Consider the following 27,993-nt stretch of genomic DNA (forward strand, 5'->3'; position numbering starts at 1 on the left):
TTTTCATACAAATTTAGAGTAATTTTTTCTGGTTCTATGAAAAATGCTATTGGTATTTTGATAGGGATTGCACTCAATCTGTAGATTGCCTTGGGTGGTACAGTCAGTTTAACAATGTTAATTCTTCCAGTCTATGAGCATGGTATATCTTTTCATCTGTTGGTGTTGTCTCAATTCTTTTCATCACTGTCTTATAGTTTTCTGAGTACAAGTCTTTTATCTCCTTAGTTAGATATATTTCTAGGTATTTTATTTCTTTTTGATACAGTTGTAAATGAGATTGATTCCTTAGTTTCTCTTCCTGATAGCTTGTTGTTAGTGTATAGAAACGCAACAGATTTCTGTGTTTTAATTTTGTATCCTGAAACTTTACGGAGTCATTTATTTGTTCTAATAGTTTTTTGGTGGCGTCTTTAGAATTTTCTATATATGGCAATAGTATGTCACCTGAAAACAGTGAAGTTTTACTTCTTCCTTTCCAATTTGGATTCTTTTTATTTATTTTTCTTGTCTGATTGTTTTGGTTAGGATTTCCAATATTATGTTGAATAAAAGGGGTGAGAGTGGTCATCTTGTCTTGTTCCTGATCTTAGAGGCAATGCTTTCAGCTTTTCGCTATTGAGTATGGTGTTGGCTATATGTTTGTTGTATGACCTTTATTTTGTTGAGGTATGTTCCCTCTGTACCTACTTTGTTGATATTTTTTTTTATCATAAATGGATTCTGAATTTTGTCAAAAGCTTTTTCTGCATTTATTGAGATGACATGATTTTTATTCTTCAACTTGTTAATGTGGTATTAGCATTACCAGATTGATTCGCAGATATTGAACCGTCTTTGCATTGCTGGGTTAAACCCCACTTTATCAAGGTTTGTGATCCTTTTGTATTTACTTATTTATTTGGGTGAGCTGGGTCTTAGTTTTGGCAGGAGGGATCTTTAGTTGCAGCATGCAGGATCTTTTAGTTGCGGCATGTGGGCTCTTAGTTGCAGCATGTGGGATCCAGTTCCCTGACCAGGGATCAAACCTGGGCCTCCTGCATTGGGAGCACTGAGTCTTAACCACTGGGCTACCAGGGAAGTCCCTATGATCCTTCTAATGCATTGTTGAATATGTTTTGCTTGTATTTTGTTGAGGATTTTTACATTTATGTTCATCTGTGACATTGGCCTGTAATTGTTTTTGTGAGGGGGTGATGTCTTTGATTTTGGTATCACGGTGATGCTGGCCTAATAGAAGTTCGGAAGCATTCTTTCCTCTTCGATGTTTTGGAATATTTTGAGAAGAATAGGTGTTAATTGTCTAAATGTTTGGTAGAATTCACCTTTGAAGCCATCTGGTCCTGGACTTTTGTTTCTTGGGAGTCTTATAAATTACTGTTTCAATTTTATTATTTGTACAGTATGTCCCCTACATATGAATGAGTTCTGTTCTGAGAGTGTGTTCGCACATTCAGTTTGTTTGTAAGTCCAACGAAGTTAGTCTAGGTACCTGACTAACACAATTTGCTATATAGTACTGTACTGTAATAGTTTTATAATACTTTTCACACAAATAATACATAAAGAACAAGCAAACACAAAAAATAAAGATAATATTTATAGTTTTACTGTCCAGTACCTTGAAAAGTACAGCAGTATAGTACAACAGCTGGTGTACAGGGGCTGGCATCAAGTGAACAGGCAAGAAGAGTTACTGACTAGAGGTGGGAGGGGAGGTGTGGGATATAGTAGAGCTGAAGGATCTTCAGCAATAGGAGGTGGAGGGCAAGCTACAATTTCACTCATGCCTGACGGTGATGGAATGCACGTTCGCATCTTTGAAATTTCGTAACTTGAAGGTTCGTATGTAGGGAACTTACTGTAATCGGCCTGTTTATATTTTGTATTTCTTCCTGATTCAGTCTTGGGAGATTGTACTAGGTGATTATTTCTAGGAATTTATCCAGTTCCTCTAGGTTGCCCATTTTATTGGCATATAATTCTGTGGTGTAATCTCTTTATAATCATTTATGTTTCTGTGGTGTCGGTTGTTACTTCTCTTTTTTTTATTTTTGATATTTTTGGGTCCTCTTTTTTTTATTGATGAGTTTGGGTAAAGGGTTGTCAATTTTATCTTTTCAAAGAACCAGTTGTTAGTTTCATCCTTATTTTGGTTTTGAAAAGGAAATTGCTATTTCCTATTGTGTATTGCACAGTGTATGGAAATAAAGCTGATCCTTTATATTGATTTTGTATCGTGCAGCTTTGCTGAATTTATTAACTAACTCTGTGTGTGTGTGCGTGTGTGCGTGTGTGTGTGTGTGTGTGTATTATTCAGAGTTTCCTACATATAAGATCATGTCATCTGTGACAGAGATACCTTTATTTTTTCCTTTCCAATTTGAATTGATACTATTTTTTTCTTACCTAATTGCTTTAGTTACAATTTTCAGTACTGTGTTAAATAGAAGTGGTGAAAGTGGGATCGTTCTGGTTTTAATTTGCATTTTTCAAGTACATTTTCAGTAATTTCTTCAGAAAGGATGTATGGGACATAGAATTTTAGAATGTTTAAGTAAAATCACTTCTGAGGAAGGTAGTAATCCCCTTCTTCACCCCTCTCAACAATTTTCTTCTTGCATGTTGAAAAATAGCTTTATTATACCCTCATACTTTCATAATTTTTTTGGTTGAGTGTAGAGTTCCATGCTGAAAATGTGTTGTCGGGTTCCAGTTTGCTGTTGAGAAATTTGATTCCTGGTGGTTTGAAGGCTCTTAAGATTTTTTTGTTGATCTCTCTTATGAAATTTCACAAGGATGAGCTGTGGTATGGTTGTTCTCATCATTGTGAGAAAATACGTTTTTTCAAAACAAGAAGTTCATATTCTTTGGCCCTAGGAACATTTAAGTATTATTTCTCTGTTAATTTTTTCACTTTCTTTTTCTCTTTTTATTAAAAAATTTTTTTTTCTTTTTTTTTTTTTTAAGGCCCGTGGGCTCGAGAGCGCAGGCTCAGTAGTTGTGGCGCACGGGTTTAGTTGCTCCACAGCTTGTGGGATCTGCCTGGACCAGGACTTGAGCCTGTGTCCCCTGCACTGGCAGGCATATTCTTAACCACTGCGCCACCAGGGAAGTCCTGTTTTCTCTTTTCTAAAAAAACTCTTGATAGTTGGGTGTTCCATCTATTGGATTGGTTATCTTATATAATCAGTCTTTTATTTCTTGTCATTATCTTTTTGCTGTACATTATGTGAGATTTCCTTGATTTAGCTTCTAACTTACTGATGTATTTATTGCAGGTGTCGGATTTCAGTTTCCAAGAGCTCTTTTGTTTTCCACTCTACATTATCTTTTCCAGTGGATTTCTTTTTTCTGTTACTCTATTATACCAGTTTCATGGAAGGCATTACGTTATGGCTTTTCCTAATGTGCGTCTATGTATCTCTTTTTTAAATAGTTTGTTTATTTTAATTTTATTAATTTTTTTGGCTGCATTGCATCTTCGTTGTTGTACGTGGGCTTTCTCTAGTTGCGGTGAGGGGGCGTACTCTTCGTTGTGGTGTACGGGCTTCTCATTGTGGTGGCTTCTTCTGTTGCGGAGCACAGGCCCTAGGCGCGCGGGCTTCGGCAGTTGTGGGCGATGGGCTCTAGAGTGCAGGCTCGGTAGTTGTGGCACACGGGCTTAGTTACTCCGCAGCATGTGGGATCTTCCCGGACCAGGGATCAAACCCGTGTCCCCTGCATTGTCAGGCGGATTCTTAACCACTGCGCCACCAGGGAAGTCCCTGTACGTATCTTAGTATCTATTAAATTAAGTAACATTATATTGTCTATTTGTCTGTCTCCTGCATTGATCTGTGAATTCCTTGAATGTAGGGACTGTGCTTTATTTATTTTGATAAATCCCTGTGCCCCCAAAAATGTGTCTGGCACATTGTCAGAACTCAGTAAATGTTGCCTGAATGAGTTTGTTTATCCATAGTACTTAAAGCTTTTTTAGTTTGTTTCACAGTGACTGTCATGTCATACTTACTTGTTGTATAGGTTGTGTATGCCAACAAAAATGTAATCCTTTAAATTAATTGATGTGTACAAATCAGTGGTTTTGCCCATATTTTTGGTTAGATAACCTTGCACCTAATTTTTTTGTATAGCGACTTCTTAAAAGTGTAAAATTTCAGGATTGTTTGCAAAATCTTCCTGCCAAGGAAAAAAAATTCATGCTTTGTGTATAAAGTTTTTATTGGATGATAAGGAGAGAGACACTCTTTGGAAATAACTTTTGTAATTTAGCAAGTTTAATATTTCAGGAAGATGTGAAAGCAGTTATTTTGGTAGCAGCCAAGATTTAGCTTCAAAGGTTCTCAGCTATATTGCAAGCATAATTCAAGTCATATGGCTAAATGAGAAAAAGGTAGAGATTATTTTCTGCATTTTAGAAGTTCACACTGTGAAATAAGAAGATAATGAAAGAACTATCATTAAATGTGAATCCTAAATTACTTGATGGAGAATGACATTTATACATAAATATACATAAAAAGTGAGATAATAGGGAAAGGGAAATGAGAGGGCTTGGTTTGCCTGACCTTTAAAAACAGGTAAAGGAGGGAATTCCCTGGCGGTCCAGTGGTTAGGACTATGCGCTTTTATTGCTGAGGACCTGGGTTCAATGCCTGATCAGGGAACTAAGATTCTGCAAGCCATGCATTGCGGCCAAACAAACAAAAAAACGAGGTAAAGGAAAACTGGATTGTGGTGATGGCAAAACTATAAATTTAGTAAAAATAATTGAGTTGTCACTTAAAACTGGTGGGATTTATGTTACGTAACTTACACAATAAAGCCGTTAAAAAGAAAGATAAGGAAATAGGTATTTTCTCCAATTAAGTGATATTTTTGAAAGGGGGAAGCTGTTTTAGCTTTCACATTGAAATCTAGCCCATCTTGGCTTACTTTTTCTGTATGGCATGAAGTTGGGCTCAAGGCTCATATTTTTCCAGGCACATATTTACGTGGTCTAACATCATATTCAAAAGGCTTTATTTTCCCCATTAAAATGCACTGGTGTCTTGGAAAATGAGGTGATTTTATATATATATATATATATATATATATGGGTGGGTCTATTTTTGTTCCATTTTTTTGTCTATTCTTTTGCCAGTACCATGCAGGCATTTATTTATTTATTTATTTATTTTATTGCTGCCTTGGGTCTTCGTTGCTTTGAGCGGGCTTTCTCTAGTTGTGGCGAGCGGGGGCTACTCTTCCTTGCGGTGCGTGGGCTTTTCATTACAGTGGCTTCTCTTGTTGCAGAGTGCGGGCTCTAGGCACGCAGGCTTAGTAGTTGTAGCTTGTGGGCTCTAGAGCGCAGGCTCAGTATTTGTGGCCCATGGGCGTAGGTGCTCTGCAGCATGTGGGATCTTCCTGGACCAGGGCTTGAACCCGTGTTCCCTGCATTGGTAGGTGGATTCTTAACCACTGCACCACCAGGGAAGCCCACCATACAGTCTTGATGACACTATAATCTTTGGTAGTGTAAGCTTCCAACTTCCCATAGTACATAGAAATACAGTTGATTTTTGTACCTTGATCTTGTGTTTGATGACCTTGCTTATTTAATTCACTTACTAGTTTGTAGTGTTTAGGATTTTCTACATACACAATTATGGTGTCTGTGAACAAAGTTAGTTTTACTTCTCCCGTAAGTCTTTATTATTATCTCTCTCTTTCTTACCCTACTGCGCTGTTTGGACTTGCAGTTCTGTGTTGAAACTAAATTTTGAGAATGGTCATTCATGTCTCCTGACCTTAGAGAAAATCGTTCAGTATTTCTTAATGGGTATTATGCTGTTGGCTTTAGGTCACACTGAGAACTTTCCTTCCAGTCCTAATTTTCTAAGTGTGGTTAAGAATGAGTATTGAATTGTATCAAATGTTGTTTTTCTATCTGCTGAGATGTTGTTTTTCTCCCTTCATTTTGTTAATTTGATTTTTTTTTTTTTTTTTTTACCGTGAGTGGGGGCTATATGGGAGTGAGAGCTGGAAATGCTGTAACAGTTTTGCATTCCTGGGAAATACTACTTGGTTGTCATAACATTTTTAATATTGGATTCAGTTTACTGATACTTCATTGAGTTTTTTTACATCTGAATTCATGAAGGATATTTTTATTTCTGATACTTTAGTTCCAGGGTTTTGCTTTCTTCATAAAACAAAAAGTGTTGGATTATCCTGTATATTCTGAGTTTGTGCAAGATAGGTTTTTTTTTCATTATGTCTTTGCTAGACTTGAGGGAAGCCATGTAGTTTTCTTTGCTGGCAGGTTTCAAATCATAAATTCAGTTTCTCTGTTGTTCTCTATTTCATTAAATTTTTTCCTCTTAGCATTGTTTCCTTCTTTTTGCTTGCTTTTTTTTCTTTTATTTCTCATTTTTATTGAGATGTAATTGATATACAGCTCTGTATAAGTTCGTTACACGACATGATGACTTGACAGACATATACTGTGAAATGATTGCCACAATAAATTTAGTTAACATTCATCTTTTCGTATAGATAATCCCATTTTTTTTCCTTTTCTTGAGAACTTTTAGGAATTACTACCTTAGCAACTTTCAGATATACCATGCTGTAGTGTTAGCTAGAGTCATCATCTTGTGTATCCCCAGCACTTATTTATCTTATAACTGAAAGTTTGTACCTTTTGATCCCCTTCATTCACTTCCCCTGCCCTTCATCCCGTCTCCCTGACACTGGTAACCACTGATCTGATTTCCTTTCATGGTTTTCTTTTTTTGAATTTTATTTTATTTTTTTATACAGCAGGTTCTTAATAATTATCTGTTTTATACATATTAGTGTGTATATGTCAATCCCAATCTCCCAATTCATACCCCCTCCCCGGCTTTCCCCCCTTGGTGTCCATACGTTTGTTCTCTGCATCTGTATCTCGTATTTCTGCCTTGCAAACTAGTTCATCTGAACCATTTTTCTAGATTCCACATATATGCATTAATATACAATATTTGTTTTTCTCTTCCTGACTTACTTTACTCTATATGATAGTCTTTAGGTCCATCCACATCTCTACAAATGACCCACGTTCATTCCTTTTTATGGCTGAGTAATATTCAATTGTATATATGTACCACATTTTCTTTATCCATTGGTCTGTCAGTGGACATTTAGGTTGCTTCTGTGACCTGGTTATTGCAAATAGTGCTGCAGTGAACATTGGGGTGCATGTGTCTTTTTGAATTATGGTTTTCTCTGGGTACCCAGTAGTGGGATTGCTGGGTCATATGGTAATTCTATTTTTAGTTTTTTAAGGAACCTCCGTACTGTTCCCCATAGTGGCTGTATCAATTTAGATTCACACCAACAGTGCAAGAGGGTTCCTTTTCTCCACACCCTCTCCAGCATTTGTTGTTTGTAGATTTTCTGATGATGCCCATTCTGACTGGTGTGAGGTGATAGCTCATTGTAGTTTTGATTTGCATTTCTCTAATGATTCGTGATGTTGAGCATCCTTTCATGTGTTTGTTGGCAATCTGTATATCTTCTCTGGAGAAATGTCTGTTTAGGTCTTCTGCCCATTTTTGGATTGGGTTGTTTGTTTTTTTGATACTGAGCTGCATGAGCTGCTTGTATATTTTGGAGATTAATCCTTTGTCAGTTGCTTTGTTTGCAAATATTTTCTCCCATTCTGAGATTGTCTTTTCATCTTGTTTATGGTTTCCTTTGCTGTGCAAAAGCTTTTAAGTTTCATTAGGTCCCATTTGTTTATTTTTGTTTCCCTTTTTCTAGGAGGTGGGTCAAAAAGGATCTTGCTATAATTTATGTCATACAGGGTTCTGCCTATGTTTTCCTCTAAGAGTTTTATAGTGTCTGGCTTTACATTTAGGTCTTTAATCCATTTTGAGTTTATTATTGTGTATGGTGTTAAGGAGTGTTCTAATTTCATTCTTTTACATGTAGCTGTCCAGTTTTCCAAACACTGCTTATTGAAGAGACTGTTTTTTCTCCATTGTATATTCTTGCCTCCTTTGTCATAGATTAGTTGACCATAGGTGCGTGGATTTATATCTGGGCTTTCTATTCTGTTCCATTGATCTATATTTCTGTTTTTGTGCCAGTACCGTATTGTCTTGATTACTGTAGCTTTGTAGTATAGTCTGAAGTCAGGAAGTCTGATTCCTCCAGCTCTTTTTTTTTCCCCTCAGGATTGTTTTGGCACTTGCTTTTGTTTTAATTTGCCTGTTTCAGTTCAGGGGTTGGCAGATTAAGACCTGTGGACCATACCTAGCGTGCCTTTTTTTTTGTTGTTATGGCCTGCAGACTAAGTATGGTTTTTATATTTTTAAGTGTTTGTGGGGGGGGGACAAAAGAAAAGTAATATTTTTTCATATGTGAAAATCATATAAAATTCAAATTTCAGTGTCCATTTGTTAGAACACAGCTATGCTCACTTGTTTATTTATTGTCTTGTGGCTTCTTTTATGCTACAGTGGTAGAGTTGAGTAAAGATTGTTCAGACTTTAAAGCCTAAAAGTTTTGCTACTTAGCCCTTTACAAAAAGTTTATCAATCCCTAAGATAATTTATTTTAGACCTTTTATTTCAAGCTATAAAATCCCACTTAGCACTGTTTTAGGTGCATTCTACAAAGTATGATTTGTTGTGTTGAAATTGTTATTAATTTGTGGTTTGGTCCTATTTTTGTCAGAGAACATGTGACTTAAAACCTTTGAAATAGAAATATATCATGACTGTGCTGTATTGTCTAGCATATGGTCTGTTTTGATTAATACTTCAAGTATACTTAGGCAGTTGTTGGTTGTAGTGTGCTATAAGATCTTATCAGGTAAGTTTAATTCATTGTTCAATTCTTCTATCTCCTTACTGATTTTTTGGGGGGGGGGGAGCGGTGTCTCTCCTATCAGTTACCGAGAAAGGTGTTTTAAAATCTCCCTCTATAGTTGTGGATTTTTCTGTCTTTTTAGTATTATAAATTTTTGCTTCTCATATTTTCAAGCTATATGATAAGGTACATATACATTTAGGATTGTTATGTCCTTTTGGTGAATTGAGCTCATAAAATTTTTATAATGACCCTCATTATCTCTGATGGTACTTAAAGTCTACTTTTAGTCATATTATTAAGCCACATTGGCATTCATCTGATTTTCTATTTGCATGGTTTTATCTTTTTCCCTCCTTTTATTTTCAGTCTGTCTATGTCTTTAGATTGAAGTTGTGGTTCTTTTAAATAGCTTATAGTCGGGACCTTTTTCTTTGTCCACCCTAGACTTTTAATTGGACTGTTTTGCTCACGTGCATTTAATATTATTACTGATGTGGCTGTGCTTAAAGCATTTCATCTTGGTATTTTCTGTTTCTGTCATCTATTCTTTCATTATCCTTCCCTGTTTTCATTTGGATTACGTTTTCTTTTCTTAAAAAATTATTTTATTTATTTATTTTTGTCTGCGTTGGGTCTTTGTTGCTGCACATGGGCTTTCTCTAGTTGTGGTGAGCGGGGGCTACTCTTTGTTGCAGTGTGTGGGCTTCTCATTGCGTTGGCTTCTCTTGTTGCGGAACATGGACTCTAGGTGCGTGGGCTTCAGTAGTTGTGGCACGTGGGTCTAGTTGCTCCACGGCATGTGGGATCTTCCCGGACCAGGGATCGAACACGTGTCCCCTGCTTTGGCAGGCGGATTCTTAACTACTGCACCACCAGGGAGGTCCTAGATTACATTTTTAAAATTCCATCCTGTGGCCTATTGGTTTTTTAGCTTTGCCTCTGTAAATTTTTTTTTTAAAGTGTTTTTACTAGTCTGCTCAGGTCGACATAGCAAAATATCATAGACTGGGTGACTTAATAAAAATTTATTTTCTCACGTTTCTGGAGGCTGGAAAGTCCAAGTAATGTTTTTTGGTAGGGTTCAGTTTTGTTGGGAGGTCTTATCCTGGGTTGTAGTACCCTGGGTTGTAGACAGCTGCCTTCTAGCTGTGTCCTCACGTAGAGAAGAGAGAGACTGCCCACCTTTATGACCTCATTTAACCGTAATTACTTCTTCAAGACCCTATCTCCATGTATAGTCACAAGGGGGTTAGGGCTTCAGTGTATGAATTTGGGAGGGGACACAATTCATTCTTTAGCAGTGGTTGTAGAGATAATTATGTGCATTCTTAATTTATCAAGTAGAATTAAATTAATATTATAGCAGTTCATGATCAGCTAATGTCCTTGTTGTTCATGTCCCTAGATATGTTATAAACCCCCCCAAATGTTTTTATTTGCTTTAATCAGTCAGTAGTCATTTAAATAAACGTAAGAAAAAGCCTTTTATATTTACTCACGTTTATTTTTCATGGGTCTTCTCATTCATTCCTGGATCCATTTTCTTTCTTTTTTTTTTTTTTAACTTAGCTTGCTACTTAAAAATATATATATTTATTTATTTAATTAATTTATTTTTTTTTGGCTGTGTTGGGTCTTAGTTGTGGCATGTGGGATCTTTGTTGAGGCCTGTGGGATCTTTCGTTGTGCTGCAGGGGCTCTTCATTGTGGCGCACGGGCTTCTCTCTAGTTGTGGTGTGTGGGTTTTCTCTCTTCTAGTTGTGGCATGTGGGTTCTCTAGTTGAGGCGTGTGAGCTTAGTAGTTGTGGCACGCGGGCTTAGTTGCCCCAAGGCATGTGGGATATTAGTTCCCAGACCAGAGATCAAACCTGCATCTCCTGCGTTAGAAGACAGATTCTTTACCACTGGACTACTAGGGAAGTCCCCTGGATCCATTTTCGTACTAGTTCATTTCCTATTAGTCTGAAGAACTTCCTTTAGTATTTTTTTAGAACTTTAAAAAAATAAGATGTAATTCACTGCTATATAATTCACCCTTGAAAAGTGTTCAGTTTAGTGATTTTTAATATATTCACCAAATTGTATAGTCATGACCACAGTCATTTTAAGGACGTTTCAGCACTCCAGAAAGAAACCCTGTGTCCTCTACTAGTCACTCCGCATTTTCCTCCAGCCAGTATTCAACCCCACCCACCGATATGCAACCACCAGTCTCTCTTTTGTCTCTGGATTTGCCTTTTTTGGACATTAAATGGGATCATACAGTATGTGGTCTTTTGTGCTTTACTTAGCATAATGTTTTCAAGGTTCATGTTGTAGCATGTATCTGTACATAATTCCTTTTATTACTGAATAATATTCTGTTTAGATACACTACATTTTATTTATCCATTTATTACTTGGTAAACATTAAGGTTGTTTCTGCTTTTTGACTATTAGAAATAATGTTGCTATGAACATTTGTGTGCAAGTGTTTGTATTGAATAAGTTGTGGATGTTCATAAGCCCATTCTTTCCCCACTGAATTTATTGTCTTGGCACCCTTGAATTGAATTCAATTGAAAATCAATTGAGGGACTTCCCTGGTGGTCCGTTGATTAAGACTCCTTGCTCCCAGTGCAGGGGGCACAGGTTTGATCTCTGGTCAGGGAACTAGGATCCCAAATGCTGCATGGCACTGCCTTAAAAAAAAAAAAAGAAAAGAAAAGAAAAAAAAATCAATTGATATAAAAGTGGGCAGGTATTACTGAACCTTGAATTCTGTTCAGTTGATTGGTATGTTTAGCTTTATGCTGATTACTGTAGCTTTGTAGTAAGTTTTGAAATTGGGAAGTATGAGTCCCCATTTGTTTCTATTTTTCAAGATACTTTGAGTTATTTTAGGGTCCCTTGCATTTCTATATGAATTGTACAATCAGCTTCTCAATTTTTACAAAAATCCCAGGTGGAGCGTTGATAGGGATTGTGTTGACTCTGCAGATCACTTTTGGGGAGTATTGCTGTCTCACCTATATTAAGTCTTCTAGTATGAAACTGCGGAATATTTACCCTTTTTTTTTTCTTTTTTTTTTAGGTTGGCTTTAATTTTTTTCCAACAGTTGTATAATTTTCTGTGTAAAAGCCTTACAATTTTTTGGTTCAGTTAAGTTTTTTTTTTTTACATCTTTATTTGAGTATAATTGCTTTACAATGGTGTGTTAGTTTCTGCTTTATAACAAAGTGAATCAGTTATACATATATTCCCATATCTCTTCCCTCTTGCATCTCCCTCCCTCCCACCCTCCCTATCCCACCCCACCAGGCGGTCACAAAGCACTGAGCTGATCTCCCTGTGCTATGCGGCTGCTTCCCACTAGCTATCTACCGTATGTTAAGTGTTTTATTCTTGTTGATGCTGTTGTAAATAGAGTTGTCTTCTGAATTTCATTTTTGACGTTTGTTCCTAGTGTGCAGGATTACAGTTATTTTGCTGTGTGTTGATCTTGGATCCTGCAATCTTGCCAAACTCATTTATTCCAATAGTTCTTTTAGTGGATTTCTTAGGACTTTTAGTTCTGTATCCACAGAGTTTAGTATCTCTGGGGAGTTCTGGAACCAGTCTCCCTCAGAACTGGGGGCCAGCTGTATACAAGATCATGTCATCTACAAATGGAGTTTTTTTTTTTACTTCTTTTCAATCTGGATGTCTTTTATTTCTTTTTATTGCCTGATGTCCTTGGCAGATCCTCTAGTATAATTACTGTAAGTAAAAGTGGTGAGAACTAATATCCTTGTCTTGTTTCAGTCTAAGGAAGTAGTATTTTTTATGAAGTATGAATTCTTTCAGATGTCTGAAAATGTCTTTAGCCTTGAAGGCTTCTTTTGGTAGATCTAGAACACTATGTTGACTCTTTAAATGCTTTATGATGGATCTCATTCATTGTCTTCTGTTTTAGTGTTTCCAATGAGTAGTTAGTCTGTTCTCATAGTTTTCTCTGTAGTCTCATGTGTCTTTTTTTCTTCCTTGCTTATAAGGTTTTTCTCTTGATGTTTTTTTCAGCTGTCTGGTCTTCATGTACCTAGGTATGATTTTCTGCTTGGTGTTTGCTGAGCTTTTGGATCTGTGGATTAAAATCTTTCATTTTTGGAATATTTTTGTTCAGTTTCTCTTCAAATGTTTCTCCTTTCTTTCTCCTACCTTTTTGGAGGTGCAACTGCTAGTATGTTAAATCATCTGATGTGTGCTATAGGTCTCTGACACTTCTTTTGCTTTTCCTTTTTCTCTATCCTTCAGTCTAGATGATTTGTAAATTTCAGCTCACCTCAGTTTTAAGGGTAGGATTGAACTCCTTTCAGACAGGGCCTTGGGATCTAAGTGCTGTGAGAATGTAAGTTTCTGATTTCAGGCCAAATTTCTGCATCACTAGAAATTCTGCAAAAGTCCCCTGGAGGATAATTGGTGGGAGCAAGGACTTGTCTTCTCTTTGAGGTCCTCCAGATCTAGTCTGCCCATACTCAGGCATTAATAGTTTGGTTTCTCTGTGTTTCCGCAAAGATTCTTTGCCTATAACAGCTTTTTTCTCTCTTCACTTGTGCTTCAAGCAATGTAAATGCCACTGAGGGTTGAAAGCAATAGCAATCTGTGGTAACTTGGAGAAGGCTGGTCCCTCTCTGGAATTCAGTTCATTTAAACTTACTTGTACCCAGAGGTCTTCAGTGACTTTAAAGAAAGAATAGGATTTTGAGTTTATCTAGTGTTTTGTCATTGTTATGGCAGAAGTTATGGTCTTTGTGAACTTCTGTATTCTAACTGGAAGTGGAAGTCCTCCATTGAAGAATTTTTGAGTAAGGTCAAGATCTTAAGTCAGTTTTGCAAGGAACAAGTAGATACAGATCGATTTAATGGTTACTTTTGCATATTTGAGGTAAATGAAAGTTTTACAGATAAAGTGACTTTAACTGGGTTAGTGAGTAGTTCTAACCTGTCCTCAAGATACATGGGTATAGTTTATGTGCTTTCAGTGATGAATTGGGAGAAATGAGAAACTAAAAAGTTTGTTTTGTTTTTTGATGAATTATAAACACTTAAGTCGAGACAGGTTATATGTCCTTGCCTTCATCCTCCCTGTCCTTTTATTTTGGAAGAACTAATGCTGGATTCTTTACATTGAAAGTGAGTTTTGCAATTTTAAATTTGAAAAATCACCTGGCACCAACATTGGGACTACAATGAAAAAACTACTGGCTTGTACATTTAAAAATGGTTAAAACGTTATGTTTTATGTTACATGAATTTTATCTCAATTAAAAAAATCAGTGAGCTGTTTGAAAGGCCCTTCCTGATGTTTATTTTAATTTTTAATTGTAACGGACATTTGTTTGTTTTTATTGGCAGTTGTTGATCAGTGTGTACATTACTAGAGTCTGATTTTGGATCAGTGCAAGCTTTCAAAATTGAGTTCATTTGAAGAATACCATTAGCAGAAAACATGTTATAACATATCTTGCTTTTTGATTTAGTGATGAGAGTTACTTGTTAAAACTTTACCCTTTAGTTTATATATTTTTCAAGAGAAATTGACAGAATATGTAAAAGTGTGATGTTGATAAACTGTTTTTGAGAACCTTGTTATACAGTGGTTTTTTTTTTAATGAATGGCTCTTAAAATCTGATGTGATTTTACTTGGTTTCCAACAGTCTTTTTTTTTTTTCTTTCCCCTCCTGAGTGTTATTTATGGATAGTTCTGTCCTTTTTAACTCTCCCTCCCCTGTCTCTCCAGTCTTGTTGGCAACAATTTTGAAGATGGCTCCCATGTAACATCACCATTAAACCCAAATGAAAACTTCAATGTTGTCATTAAAGAAGAGCCTCTAGACGATTATGAATATGAACTTGGTGAGTGCCCAGAAGGGGTCACTGTGAAACAGGAAGAGACAGATGAGGAAACAGATGTGTACTCAAACAGTGATGATGATCCTATACTAGAGAAACAGTTGAAGAGGCACAATAAAGCTGATAAACTAGAAGCTGACCATCCTTCTTCTAAATGGCTACTACCAAATAGCCCATCAGGTGTTGCTAAAGCTAAAATGTTCAAATTAGATGCTGGAAAGATGCCAGTAGTCTATCTGGAGCCCTGTGCTGTCACCAAAAGCACAGTGAAGATTTCTGAGCTCCCTGATAACATGCTTTCCACATCTCGGAAGGATAGAACTTCTGCGTTGACAGAATTAGACTATTTGCCTACGTACATTGAAAATTCTAATGAGACTGGCTTCTGCTTAGGCAAGGAATCAGAAAATGGTCTTAGAAGACATTCACCGGATCTCAGAGTGGTACAAAAATATCCCTCACTTAAAGATCCTCAGTGGAAATATCCTGATATATCTGACAGCATTAACACAGAAAAAATACTTGATGGTTCAAAGAGTTCAGTTGGGGACTCATTTTTAGGAAAAGAAGACTTGGGCAGAAAGAAAAGTATGCTTAAGATTTCAACAGCCTCCAAGACTGTGAATGCTAATCAGAATGCCCCTCCAAGTGTCCCTGGAAAAAGAGGAAGGCCACGAAAACTGAAACTTTCTAAGGCAGGGCGGCCACCTAAAAACACAGGAAAATCTTTAACTTCTACAAAGAACACTCCTATGGGCCCTGGGAGTACCTTTCCAGATGTGAAACCTGATCTGGAAGATGTAGATGGTGTTCTCTTTGTTTCCTTTGAATCGAAGGTAAGATTGTCATTTTCAGCATTCTTTCCAAGGTCAAATAATCATCATTGAATTGTATACTGGCTGATAACTAACTAAGAATATAGTTACTGTGAATGCATCCATTATGCGAGGTTGTGTGCACCGGGAGGGGAGTATCTCCAAAATATTGGGTTAACAGGCATTACTTAAGGTATTTGTTTGAATGGACTTAAAAAATTATGTATGTTTTGATTACGATTTTGGGGTTTTTTTGTGTGTGTGGCCTCTCCCGTTGCGGAGCACAGGCTCCGGACGTGCAGGCTCGGCGGCCATGGCTCATGGGCCCAGCCGCTCCGCGCGGCATGTGGGATCCTCCCGGACCAGGGCACGAACCCGCGTCCTCTGCATCGGCAGGCAGACTCTCAACCATTGTGCCACCTGGGAAGCCCTTGATTACGATTTTTGCATTGTGTTTAGTTGGAATTTTTAAAATCTTTGGCTCTTAGTGGAATTTTCATTATTATATTATGGACTTTGAAAAGGCATAAACACATGAAAAGTTTACTAACTCTTTTGAGATACTCCATCCACTGATTTTCATCAGCAATAGCAGAATACCATTGGAGAACAAAAAATTAATAGTCTTATTAATTCTGCTGTCACAATGATAGTTTCCTTGTTTATTTTACTCCAGCTCTTCAACTAGACTGTTTTTCTTTTAGATTGTTGTAGAAGCCTAATCTTTCTAAATTAGCTACACAGAGGTTGAATTCTCTCTGCCTGTTCTTTTCCTTCCTCCTTGTTAATTGCTGAGTAAGCTGTCTTTACACAGGCTCTAAGAAATCAGTATACAAGTTATGATAAATTGGATAAATATACAAGTTATGATAAATACAGTTTTAAGTCAGTTAGCTGAGTATATTATCTTTAAATTTTTTGCCCCCCCATTATTAAAGTGAAAAGTATCAAAGTGAAAAAACATTCAGAAAATAGCAAAAAGTATGAAAATGAAAAAAAATCTTCCTAGTTTACTTTTAAACCTTTAGAAGTGATATGAACTACTTTTTCTCTTTCCTTTTCTTTTTTTTTCTTTTTTTTAATATAGGAAGCTCTAGATATTCATGCAGTTGATGGAACAACAGAAGAATCCTCTAGTCTTCAGGCATCAGCCACAAATGACCCAGGTATTATATAATAGTAAAAAAGAGGAAGATATTGGGAGTTTGGCTCTAGAAGTGAAAGATGCAATGTGTATTCTTCTGTAGTAATAGTAGCTTATTTTATCATTGCTTTCTGAATAGGTTGCAGAGCAAGAATTTCCCAGTTGGAAAAGGAATTGATAGAAGATTTGAAGGCCTTGCGGCACAAGCAGGTCATACATCCTGGTCTTCAGGAAGGTATAATTCTCTAAAAAATATACAAGCCAATTTTTAATTTTGTTCTGTTCTCTCCTTCTCCTGTCTTTCTCTTCTTCCCTCTTCCCTTTGCTCCTTCCCCTCTTTTTTCTGTTTTTCCTCCTTTCCCCCATCCTTGATTTGATTTCTTTCAGCCCCTCTCTCAGCTTGCATTTTTCTCTTTTCTCTGTCCATGATTCTTTCCCTTAGCTTAAAAACACATCTAGGTCTTTTTTATCCTAAGAGAAACCTTTCAAACTCTGAAGATACTGTCTTATCGTTGTGAAGCTAATATATTATGCATTAAAAAAACGTATCATGATAAGAAAGTGGTGTTTTCTCTTTTCTTTCTTATAACCCCATTTTATTTACTTTAAATTTTGGTTGCTTTTGTTTCTGTGGGGTTTTTGAAGGTTTTTTGTTTTGCTTTTGGAGGGGAAGAGCCTACTTTTTCTGGTATACTTAGTAATATATTTAACTGTAAAGAGAAGAATACTTATCTGTCTCATTGTGTGGCTGTAAAAATTTTATATATTTCATATTTTGCTGGCGATTTAATTTAAAATTTTCATGATTACCTATTTTGTTGCCATAGTTTATCTTGGCCTTGATCATATCATTTAATTCTTTTTTTTAAAATAGCAAAATTTAGTATCCTTATTGCCATCATAGTTAACTACTGACTTTCCGATTTGCACTGTAAATGAATGACTGTAAGCCCATGCCCCAATTTTTATTTTCCTTATACCTTTGATTTTAGGTGTGCTTCTTGGAGTAGTTTATTGAGTTTTTGACTGTTAGTCAATTTTCATGAGAGTCTAAGCATTGTATGCCAACAAACAAAACACTGATTTATAAAACAACCATTCAGTTTCTAAATTAGATGGTGATACTTGAACTTTTGCTTTAATGAGGGACTGTGTGACAGTGTGATCTTAAAGTATGCAAATTTCAATCCAAGTGATAAGGACTGGGTACTGTGGATTGTAATGGAAAATCACAGTCACATCATAGTAGTTTTGCTGGTAATAATGTTTGCTGTCATTTATCGTAAGCTTTCACTTCTGCTATTTTATTTAAATAATTTTCTCTATCAGTTAAGTTGTCCTTTCTCCCCCCACTTCTCCTTTTTTTCCTTAGGTACTCTGATAATATATAAATATTATAACAGTTGTATTGCATTCTTTCAACCTAATCCCCCATTTGTTTTATAGTCTTAGTTCTAGAGTTAAATATATTCAGTGCTCCCTGCTGGTCTTTTTGCTCTGGTTTGTTTGCTTATTTTTTCCTGTTTGGGTAAGGTTTGAGTTTTTTCCTTCCCTTATAGACATTTTAGTCAAATCTGTAACTTTTTGTGTATTGGGTGTTCAAAGTCAAATGCTTATGGAAACTAAGCAGGTAACGTAAAGTGAAATTAGCCTGAATTTGGGGATGGTATTGGACTCTGGTGGGCTGGAGCATAGGTTCCTGTTCTAAAGGGGCAGTCATATCAGTGGATTGTCAAATGGGAATGTAGGCTCAGTATTTTCAGAAATTCCTATTGTTCTGTAAAAGGTAAAGTCAGTATTTTTTTGTAACGTGTTTCAGTTTTAAGTGGTGTCAGCTGATACAGTTTTTTGGGCAAAAAAGTGTGTGAGGCATCAGTTTTCACCTGCCATACAGATTATGCATTTGGTGTTCAAGCTTGTATTAATCCTCACATTGTTAAAGTTAATTCAACAACATTCTTTTTTTTTGTGTGCGGGCCTCTCACCGTCGTGGCCTCTCATGCTGTGGAGCACAAGCTCCAGACGCGCAGGCTCAGCAGCCGTGGCCCACGGGCCCAGCCGCTCCGCGGCATGTGGGATCTTCCCGGACCAGGGCACGAAGCTGCGTCCCCTGCATTGGAAGGTGGATTCCCAACCACTGCGCCACCAGGGAAGCCCCAACTACATTCTTATATAGTTTTACTTTTTTAAACAGTTAAATCTGTAATCCATGTGTCACTGTTCATAATATATGATGTAGAGTTCTAGTTTGGATTTTTTTCTTTATTTTACTTTGGCAGATGTCTCCCCCATCCCCCAAGCTTTGCTTCTTAAGACTTAAAATATTAAAAGAATTAAGTTAGTTTGGCTAAATATTTGTAGTAACTGGTGGTTACTACATCAGTTGATGGTGCCAACTCCAAGTATCTGAAGATAATGAAAATATTCTTCCAGGTCCCTTTCTAAAAACTGATGCTTGAAGTAATTTATTAAATTTCAATTCAGTAATGTCGTATTTCTTTGCTTTTCCATCAACTGTAGAGTTTCATTATTCTTTATAAAATAAGCACCTACAAATCCAAAACGTTTTTGAGATGAAAAAAGCTTGAAAAACTTGAAAAGCTTTTTCAGCTTGCTTTGAAATTGTGGAAGAAATGTTGATTAAGCCTGAGAAAATGTTCTTGTTGTTGATAGTTTTGTTGCTAAAATAAAATAAGATTCTTAATTTTGTTTTCCACAGTATATTTTTTCTCCTATACTTTGCTACATCAAAATTCGTTTCTTTTCTAAGTCCATCAACCTGAAATTATCATGTTTTTGATCTTTAAAGGTATTTTTGTAAAAGCTTTTCTGTTTCATTGCTACCAAGTTAATTCTATGTTAATTGTTAAGTGAATTTTTTGTTTTAGATAAGTTTTAGATTTGCAGAAAAATTGGGACCATAGTACAGAGAGTTCCCATATACTCAGCATACAGTTTCTCCTGTTATTAACATCTAACATTAGGGCAGTACATTTGTTACAATTAGTGAACTAATATTGATATATTATTATTAACTATAGTCCTTAGTTTATTCAAATTCCCTTAGTTAATTTTTTTTGTTCCAGGATCTCATCTAGGAAATCACATTACATTTAGTAGTTGTGTCTCCTTAGGATCTTGTTGGCTGGGACAGTTTCTCAGACTGTTTTGTTTTTAATTACCTTGACAATTTTGAGGAGTACTGGTCAGGTATTGTGTAGAATGTCCCTCAGTTGGGATTTGTTTGATGTTTTTCTCATGGTTAGACTGGGATTATATGTTTATAGGAGGAAGACAACAGAGGTAAAGTGCCATTCTCACCTCACCTTATCAAGGGTACATATTATCAACATGATTTGTCACTGACTTTTTATGTTGCACTCTTTGGAAGTCACTGTGTAGTCCACACTTAATGAGTGGGAAGTTATGCTCCACTTTCTTGAGGATGGAGTATCTGCATAAACTACTTGGCATTCTTCTGCAACCAGAGATTTCTCTTTTCTCCCTCATTTTTATCCAATCATTTATTTATATCAGTGTGGACTCCTGTCAGTTTTAATGTTAAATTCCCTTATGATAATATTTCCAGAGCACTCTGCCTCTTTAGTTACTTAAAAAATACTCTGTACTGTTAAATCAATGGTTAGCTGGAGTTTTTCTTATATAAATGTCTATTTTTCTGTTCATTGTTGGCTAGTTATATAGGTGTTCATTCCTCTGAGTGTTTTTTTGTGGATACCTCCTATTTAAGTGGGTTTAGCTAGAGGCAGGCATTTTTGGCTACAGTTTATTGTCTTAGGTGACTCTGCTCTGAACCTAGAGGGTTATCTGTTTTTGTTTCTACTTTTATGGGTCTTTTTTTTAATGGTGTGATAATATTTCTTTAAGAAGTTGCTCCTAATATGGTGAAAAGGCAAAAGCAGTCAGACGTATGATTTAGTTTAAACTACCATGTGGAAAAGGTTTTATGTTTTTTGGGGGATGTGCTAAGAATTATTTAACTATCTTATTTTTGCAAGATAAAGTTATTATCATTCATATGAAACCGACTGAGTCTGAGTCTCAAATATCTATTATTCAGGGAAGGATTTTCTTGAAGGGCAAACATTTCAAGATGTGCAGGTAAGCTAAATTGGGAATTACTTTGAGCAGTGTCCATGTGCCATTGACCTCTCAACCTTTAGGGCTTTAAGAAATTGTAAGTATATTTAAAATTAATTTGGTCTTTTTGTTGATGTTTTTAGGATCACTTGGTATCACTTTTGGGGGAAGGTGGCAGTTCAAAGTATTAGTAAATGCAGACAAGAAGATATGTGGGGGAAGCAGTCTCTAAATTTGATTGTCTACCTATTTGGCTGTATGGGTACACTTTTAATGACTTAATTCCTTTCTTCTTTCTCTGTAGGCAGCTGTTCTGGCAGTTTTTGTCTATAATAATAATAGAGTACTTTTCTCTTTTCAAGGCACTACAGTATCTCAGTTTATGCTTTGTTTAGGATTCTGTTTCACTTGCATTTCTGCAATATTTTGCTTTTTGGTTTCAGTCTACTCTCCCTCTCTGCCTTTCCTAGTTAATTCCTACTTATTCTAATTTAAGAATTACACTCTCTGTAAAGTTTTACCAGATTGCCTTGGGCTTTTCAAGTATCATTTGTTTTACCTCTTACAGTATTTTATCCTATTGTAACTACTAATGAATCAGTTGGGAAAACATAACACAAAAGCTCCTTGAGGTCTGGGAAATGTCTTTTATCTCTATCATCATCTATATTACAGAGCATTTCAAAGAGAAGGCACGGTTACTTCTTAAAACGTGAAACTCAGTGTGGTGGATTGATACTATTATTTTTTGGATTGGTATTATTTCACTGATGAGGAAGCAGAAGCTAAGAGAAGTTTAGCCCAAAGACAAGATTAGAAACCACTTGTTTTGACTCATATTATTTTCTCCCCAGTTGATTGAAACATGAGGAAATAATATTTTATTGATGTTAATTTTAATCACATGTGATTAAAATACACATGATAAAATGATATTTATTTTAAAGAACTAGAATTACAAACTAATTTATGTGGAGGATATACAAATTAGCCTTAAGAACTTGTGGCTTGTAACCTGCCTAGTGTTTTCATCTTTTAGGAAACCAGTACTATGTAAGCTTTTTATTGGAAACCTGTACCTATGACTTGTAGTAGTTATTACTACGGTAGTTGATGCTTTGAATTCCTTTTGGTTTCAGTTTTGTTAAAATTTAAATTAAATACTTTCTTGCTCAATAATATGAAGCCAGTAATTCACAAACAAGGAAATCCAAATTAGAAGATTGTCACTGGTAACAGAAAAAATGCAAATTTAAGAACAATAGGATATAGATTTATACCAGTAAGATTGGGACAGTTTTAAAAGTCCAGTGATATAAAATGTTGGAGAGGATGTGGATCAACAAGAACTCTTACACTATTGAGGGGAGTATAAATGGAGAGTAATTTGGCAATCTAGTGAACAGCTTCCCAACTAGAGCAGTGTTGCATGTGGTTATCCATGATTGTGTGACAGGTATGCTCTTGAGACACTGATCTCCTCAGAGTGGCCAGGCAAGACCAAGGGAAATTAATAACTGTAGAACTGGTTGCCTCCAGCCATAAGTAGCCTCATGTTTATCCCAGTTTGTTATGTAATCATTGTTTTCTTATATGCCATTACATAAGGATTCAGAATAACTAGGTGTGTCAGTTAGAATTCTTAATCGCAAACATGAGAATACACTCTATAGGTGAAATAGAATACGAATTTATTAAGGAATATCAGATGACTTACAGAGAGGCAGAGAAAAGGAAAAATGCCCAAATTACATTCCCCAAGAGCTCATACCAGCAATCTCACAACATTGGGCAATTACCACCATTTTCAATATGGACACTGAACACAGTATACTACAGCTAGGATGTTGGTTACTCTTACCTCTAAAAGTTCTTAACTTGGCCAAACACTGTCACTCTCATTAATACAGTTCTGCACAGTATTCCTTTCCTCATGGTGCTCTCTTCTAAATTGAAGCCTTTTATGGCTGCATCTGTGTTTTAACACCTCTTCCTTGAAGAGGTGGGGGTTATAATGTGGAAAAGTAATAGCTATAGGAAAGGTTCTCAGAATATTTTGGGCAGCCACATATATGTCAAACACAGTATCCAGTAAATTGAAGATGAACATATCCCATTACATAGCAATTCCGCTCTTGGGTAAATGCCATAAGGAAAAGCTCAGTGCACTAGAGAAGCTTTCATACATGTTCATGTGTGTGATGTACATTCTTGTACAAGATGTACAGTTATACTGCAGCATTGTTTGTAATAGTTTAAAATAGGAAACAATTCTCACTACGAGGAGAATGGTTAATAAATTGGAGTAATTCATAATCTGGAATAGTGTACAACAGTGAAAATAAATCATGCAGAGATAAATGTGTCAACATAGACAAATCTTAGATGTAAAATGTTAACCAAAAAAAAAAAAAGATGTAAAATAAATGTTTTCCCAAAAGATTGCCTCTTAACCTACAAATAAGCCATAGTATTTATAGGCTCCATTAACCATAAATATTAGTAATAATAACTAAAGAATTAGTAGCCTTAATTAGGCCAGAAGCACAGACTATGGCAAGTTTGTATTAGAGGTCCTAGGAAATCTCTCGGCTACAAAGCGTTAAAGTACAAAAGATCTGAATTCTGCTATGTTTATGTATTAGTTATCTATTGTTGCTTAACAAATTCCCACAAACTTAGTACCTTAAAACAACACATTTACTGTCTCAAAGTTCTGTGGGTCAGGTGTTTGGGCATGGCTTAACTGGGTCCTCTTCTTAGGGTCTCACAAGGCTGCAATCAAGATGTCAGACCTGGTTCCTCATCAAAGGCTTGACTGGGGAGGGATCTGCTTCCAGTTTCCCTCAGATTGTTGGCAGAATTTATATCCTTGTAGCTCTAGCAGGATGGGTGGGTGATATACTTACTCCTATATTATCACATACACATAATCATGTATGTACATCCTGCCCCTTTTGCTACATTCCATCAGAAGCAAATCACAGGCCTCACCCACACTCAAGAAGGGAAGGGGAGGAGTATGCAAATATGTAATACCCAGGAGGTGAGGATCATGAGGCCACCTTAAAATCTGTCACTTTCAATTTTTATTTCATCATTTCTGTTCTCCACTTTTTCTTGATCTCTATTATCCCCCTACCTCACCCCACCCCACCCCCCAACCAAAGATTAAAAAAAAACAAAATGATTTGTGGTCCTTTTTTCTTGTAGTTGGCTTAAAATTGAATTCAGTGGATCCAGCAATGAGTATTGATCTTAAATACTTGGGAGTACAGCTACCTTTGGCTCCAGCCACTAGCTTTCCTTTCTGGAACCTTACAGGAACCAACCCTGCCTCACCTGGTGAGTGCGTAGCGTTTGTAAAGTCAAACAAATTTGTGATAAAAATAAAATGCTACCATTGTTACAGACATATAGGGTACTCTAATGTAGATCTTTTATCTAGTGATGAGTCTTAATGATGATTTATACATTTTAGATGAAATTTTAGTAGCTAATTAGATATTAAATATTGGCTTGCTAGAATTTTGATCATCTTTTTTACTTTTTCTTTTATAGATGCTGGATTTCCCTTTGTTTCTAGGACAGGGAAGACTAATGACTTCACCAAGATCAAGGGATGGAGGGGAAAGTTTCATAGTGCTTCTGCATCTAGGAATGAAGGTAATCAGCTTTTTAAAAATTTATAAATACATTCTGAAACATGTGGCCAAAGACTTTTATTAAAAGTAAGCCTTGGTTGTTTTTCTTTATCTCCTTTCCATGCTTTAAAATATACTGAAAATAATTGTCTTGGCTGTTTTTGTTCATTTTCTGTGTCCCATAGTCCCCATCCTGCGGTTCAGTCACTAACCATATCAGGCTTAAATAATCCTTGCAGCCTTTTCAAAGTGCACTTCCTTTTGGTTCCTACAGGTATAAAAAGCATCATTCTCAAGCATTATTTCAGAACTGTGTACTTCAGAGCTGTATGGTGATTCCCAATAGCATTGTAGTACTTCAAAATAAACTTCTAAATCTAATCTAAAATCTGAATTTTGACTGTATGCTTATTGGTCTCCTTTCTTAGTGCTTTTCCTTTCCCATTACACTTGTTTGCAGTTACACTCTAGCCAGATAAATTTACCATTTGTCCAATACAGTTTTTCTCATCTTTGAATCTTCGTAGTGTTATCATAGTGTAATGCTTGTCTTTCTACTAAACTTGCTTTTTCTTGTTCCATAAAAACTAAATTTTATACTCCTCTTCTGGTGCCCTTATCCTCTTCCCTTGTGTTTTGTGTCAGAATTCAGGTATTGCAATCCCTTAAGTAACCTCTTGGTGTTCTGTTGAGGTCAAATTTAAGTATAGTTTTTGCATTTATGTTTTTACTTATGTCTCATCTCTATACTAAGGTCCTAAGAGGTTGTCGACTCTTAGTGTTAATTATTACTATTGTTAGCACTTTGCAAAATTAATGTTAAATATATGTAATAAGATAATTTTAGATAATGGACTTTAATGTAATTAGTATATGACATTCAGTGTCTTTACTTGGCTTTATATTTTATATTTTTCCTTACTTCCGAGGAAGGATAGCTTGGAAGATTTAGTGGCTTATAAATTAATGCTCCTGGCCTTTTTTAAAAAAATTTAATTAATTTTTGGCTGCGTTGGGTCTTCGTTGCTGCGCACAGGCTTTCTGTAGTTGGCAGGGAGCGGGGGCTGCTCTTCGTTCTGGTGCGCGGGCTTCTCATTGTGGTGGCTTCTCTTGTTGCAGAGCGTGGGGTCTAGACGCGCGGGCTTCAGTAGCTGTGGCACGTGGGCTCAGTAGTTGTGGCTCGCGGGCTCTAGAGCACAGGCTCAGTAGTTGTGGCGCATGGGCTTAGTTGCTCTGTGACATGTGGGATCTTCCCGGAACAGGGATCAAACCCATGTCCCCTGCATTGGCAGGCGGATTCTTAACCACTGCGCCACCAGGGAAGCCCCTGCTCCTGGCCTTTTTAAGTATATTTTTCTATATATATAAAGATCTGTCCTGGATTTAAGTATCTGTGTCTCTTTATTTCTAGGTGGAAATTCAGAAGGTTCGTTGAAAAACCGTTCTGCTTTCTGCAGTGATAAGCTGGATGAGTACTTGGAAAATGAAGGCAAGCTGATGGAAACAAGCATGGGTTTCTCTTCTAATGCTCCCACATCTCCTGTGGTATACCAGCTTCCCACCAAGAGTACCAGCTATGTTCGAACACTTGATAGTGTACTGAAGAAGCAATCTACCATTTCCCCTTCTACCTCTTACTCTTTGAAGCCTCATTCTGTACCCTCTGTCTCTCGAAAGGCAAAGTCTCAAAACAAACAGGCACCTTTCAGTGGCCGAACTAAATCATCTTATAAATCCATTTTACCATACCCTGTTTCACCAAAGCAGAAACATAGTCATACTATTCCGGGAGATAAGGTTACCAAGAATTCTTCAACCACCATCTCAGAAAATCGGGTGAATAACTTGGTTGTGCCAACTTTAGATGAAAATACATTTCCAAAGCAGATTAGTTTGCGGCAGGCACACCAACAGCAGCAGCAGCAGCAGCAACAGGGCACTCGCCCTCCAGGATTGTCTAAATCTCAAGTGAAGCTAATGGATCTGGAAGACTGTGCACTTTGGGAAGGAAAACCAAGGACCTATATCACTGAAGAGCGAGCAGATGTATCCTTAACAACTCTGCTTACGGCTCAAGTAAGTATCTTGTTGTTTTCCAGAAGCATATTAGTCTTGGCTAGAGAGAATTAGGTAGTCAGGAGAAATGGGAATGGGGCTTTTTGACAGGAGGATGGGGCTTTTAGTTACCTTAGTGACAACTAAGGAAATGTCTTCCACGTTTGTTCTTCTTTATCAACTAGACACCATGTGTAGATTCCTCCTGCCAGCAGAGGGAGACTGTACAATTGTGCTTTTGAATTGTCCCTCTCCTGTGTAAAGGCAGCTGGCCATTCTGAACTTTCCTAATTTCATTCTCCAGCATGTGGTCAAGTACATTTACTGATTTTGTTAAAACAGCTTTAAAAACTCTGCTTAGATGGTATTAAATTCCAGAAAAATCCCCCAAATTATAAACCTACAGAGAAAAAGTTTTTGTCTTTCATAAAATTTTATATTAAGAAAATTTCATTAATTGTTGATTCACCTGTGTTAGCAGCATCAGTGCATGTGAAATGATACAGCAGCACGTGGGTAATTTTTTTGTCATGAAATTTCTGTACTTTCCATTTTTTAAATTCTGTGACTAAATTCTAGAGCTGAAGATCATCAGATGTTGGGACAAAATACAGATTGTGTCCTTTATAATCAATCATTCCTAAAGACTTTTATGCATGTATTATAATGTTCTCTTTTTATTAATTATCATAGAGCAGGGGTCAGTAAACTATTTATGTAAAGGGGCAGATAGTAAATATTTTAGGCTTTGCAGGCCATACAGTCTCTGTTGCAGTTACTCAGCTCTGCTACTCTAATGCCATAGATGTTATGTAAAGGAGTGAACCTGGCTGTGTTCCAATGAAACTTTAGTTAGGATTTGGCCCATGGGCCTTAAGTTTGTCAACCCTTGCTATAGAACATTATGCATGATTTCTATTGAGAATACATTCATCCTTGTTGATATTTTGGCTCATAATGAATTAAAATATTCTCTTTCTTGTCAGTGCTATGCATTAGAGTGGGAGATTGCTTAGAGTTCTGTTTATATTCATCATTTGTCCTTTGAATCTGCACTAATCTTGTACTGCTCAGAGTTGGAGAAGGCAGACCAGTATATGACTGTAAGTTGTTAGGGGATGATTTAGTAGATGTATAATATTCTACTTTAACTTTAGGCATCTCTCAAAACTAAACCCATCCACACGATCATAAGGAAACGAGCCCCTCCATGCAACAATGACTTCTGTCGATTGGGTTGTGTATGTTCAAGTCTAGCTTTGGAGAAGCGCCAGCCTGCTCACTGCCGCCGACCAGACTGCATGTTTGGCTGCACTTGTTTGAAAAGAAAAGTTGTACTTGTTAAAGGGGGATCCAAAACTAAGCATTTCCAGAGGAAGACTGCTCATCGTGATCCAGTATTTTACGATAATTTGGGCGAGGAGCAAAGAGAAGAAGAAGAGGGAGTCAGGGAGGAGGAAGAACAATTGAAAGAGAAAAAGAAGAGAAAGAAGCTAGAATACAGTGAGTATTGA

At 36.6% G+C, this 27,993-nt stretch overlaps 1 protein-coding gene across 4 annotated transcripts in view; it reads left to right on the forward strand.

Annotated features, from left to right (window-relative positions):
• Positions 1 to 27,993, forward strand: part of MGA (MAX dimerization protein MGA) — a 91,226-nt gene that overhangs the window by 14,382 nt on the left and 48,851 nt on the right. For all 4 annotated transcript variants that reach the window (XM_065871269.1, XM_065871267.1, XM_065871268.1 and 1 more), the window contains exons 2-8: positions 14,608 to 15,556; positions 16,623 to 16,701; positions 16,819 to 16,914; positions 23,994 to 24,125; positions 24,342 to 24,446; positions 25,836 to 26,500; positions 27,637 to 27,982. In XM_065871269.1, the coding sequence (XP_065727341.1) occupies positions 14,608 to 15,556; positions 16,623 to 16,701; positions 16,819 to 16,914; positions 23,994 to 24,125; positions 24,342 to 24,446; positions 25,836 to 26,500; positions 27,637 to 27,982 (2,372 nt within the window). The remainder of the gene's footprint in view (positions 1 to 14,607; positions 15,557 to 16,622; positions 16,702 to 16,818; positions 16,915 to 23,993; positions 24,126 to 24,341; positions 24,447 to 25,835; positions 26,501 to 27,636; positions 27,983 to 27,993) is intronic.

Source organism: Phocoena phocoena, chromosome 2 (genome assembly GCF_963924675.1).
Source record: "Phocoena phocoena chromosome 2, mPhoPho1.1, whole genome shotgun sequence".
NCBI classification, from domain to species: domain Eukaryota; kingdom Metazoa; phylum Chordata; class Mammalia; order Artiodactyla; family Phocoenidae; genus Phocoena; species Phocoena phocoena.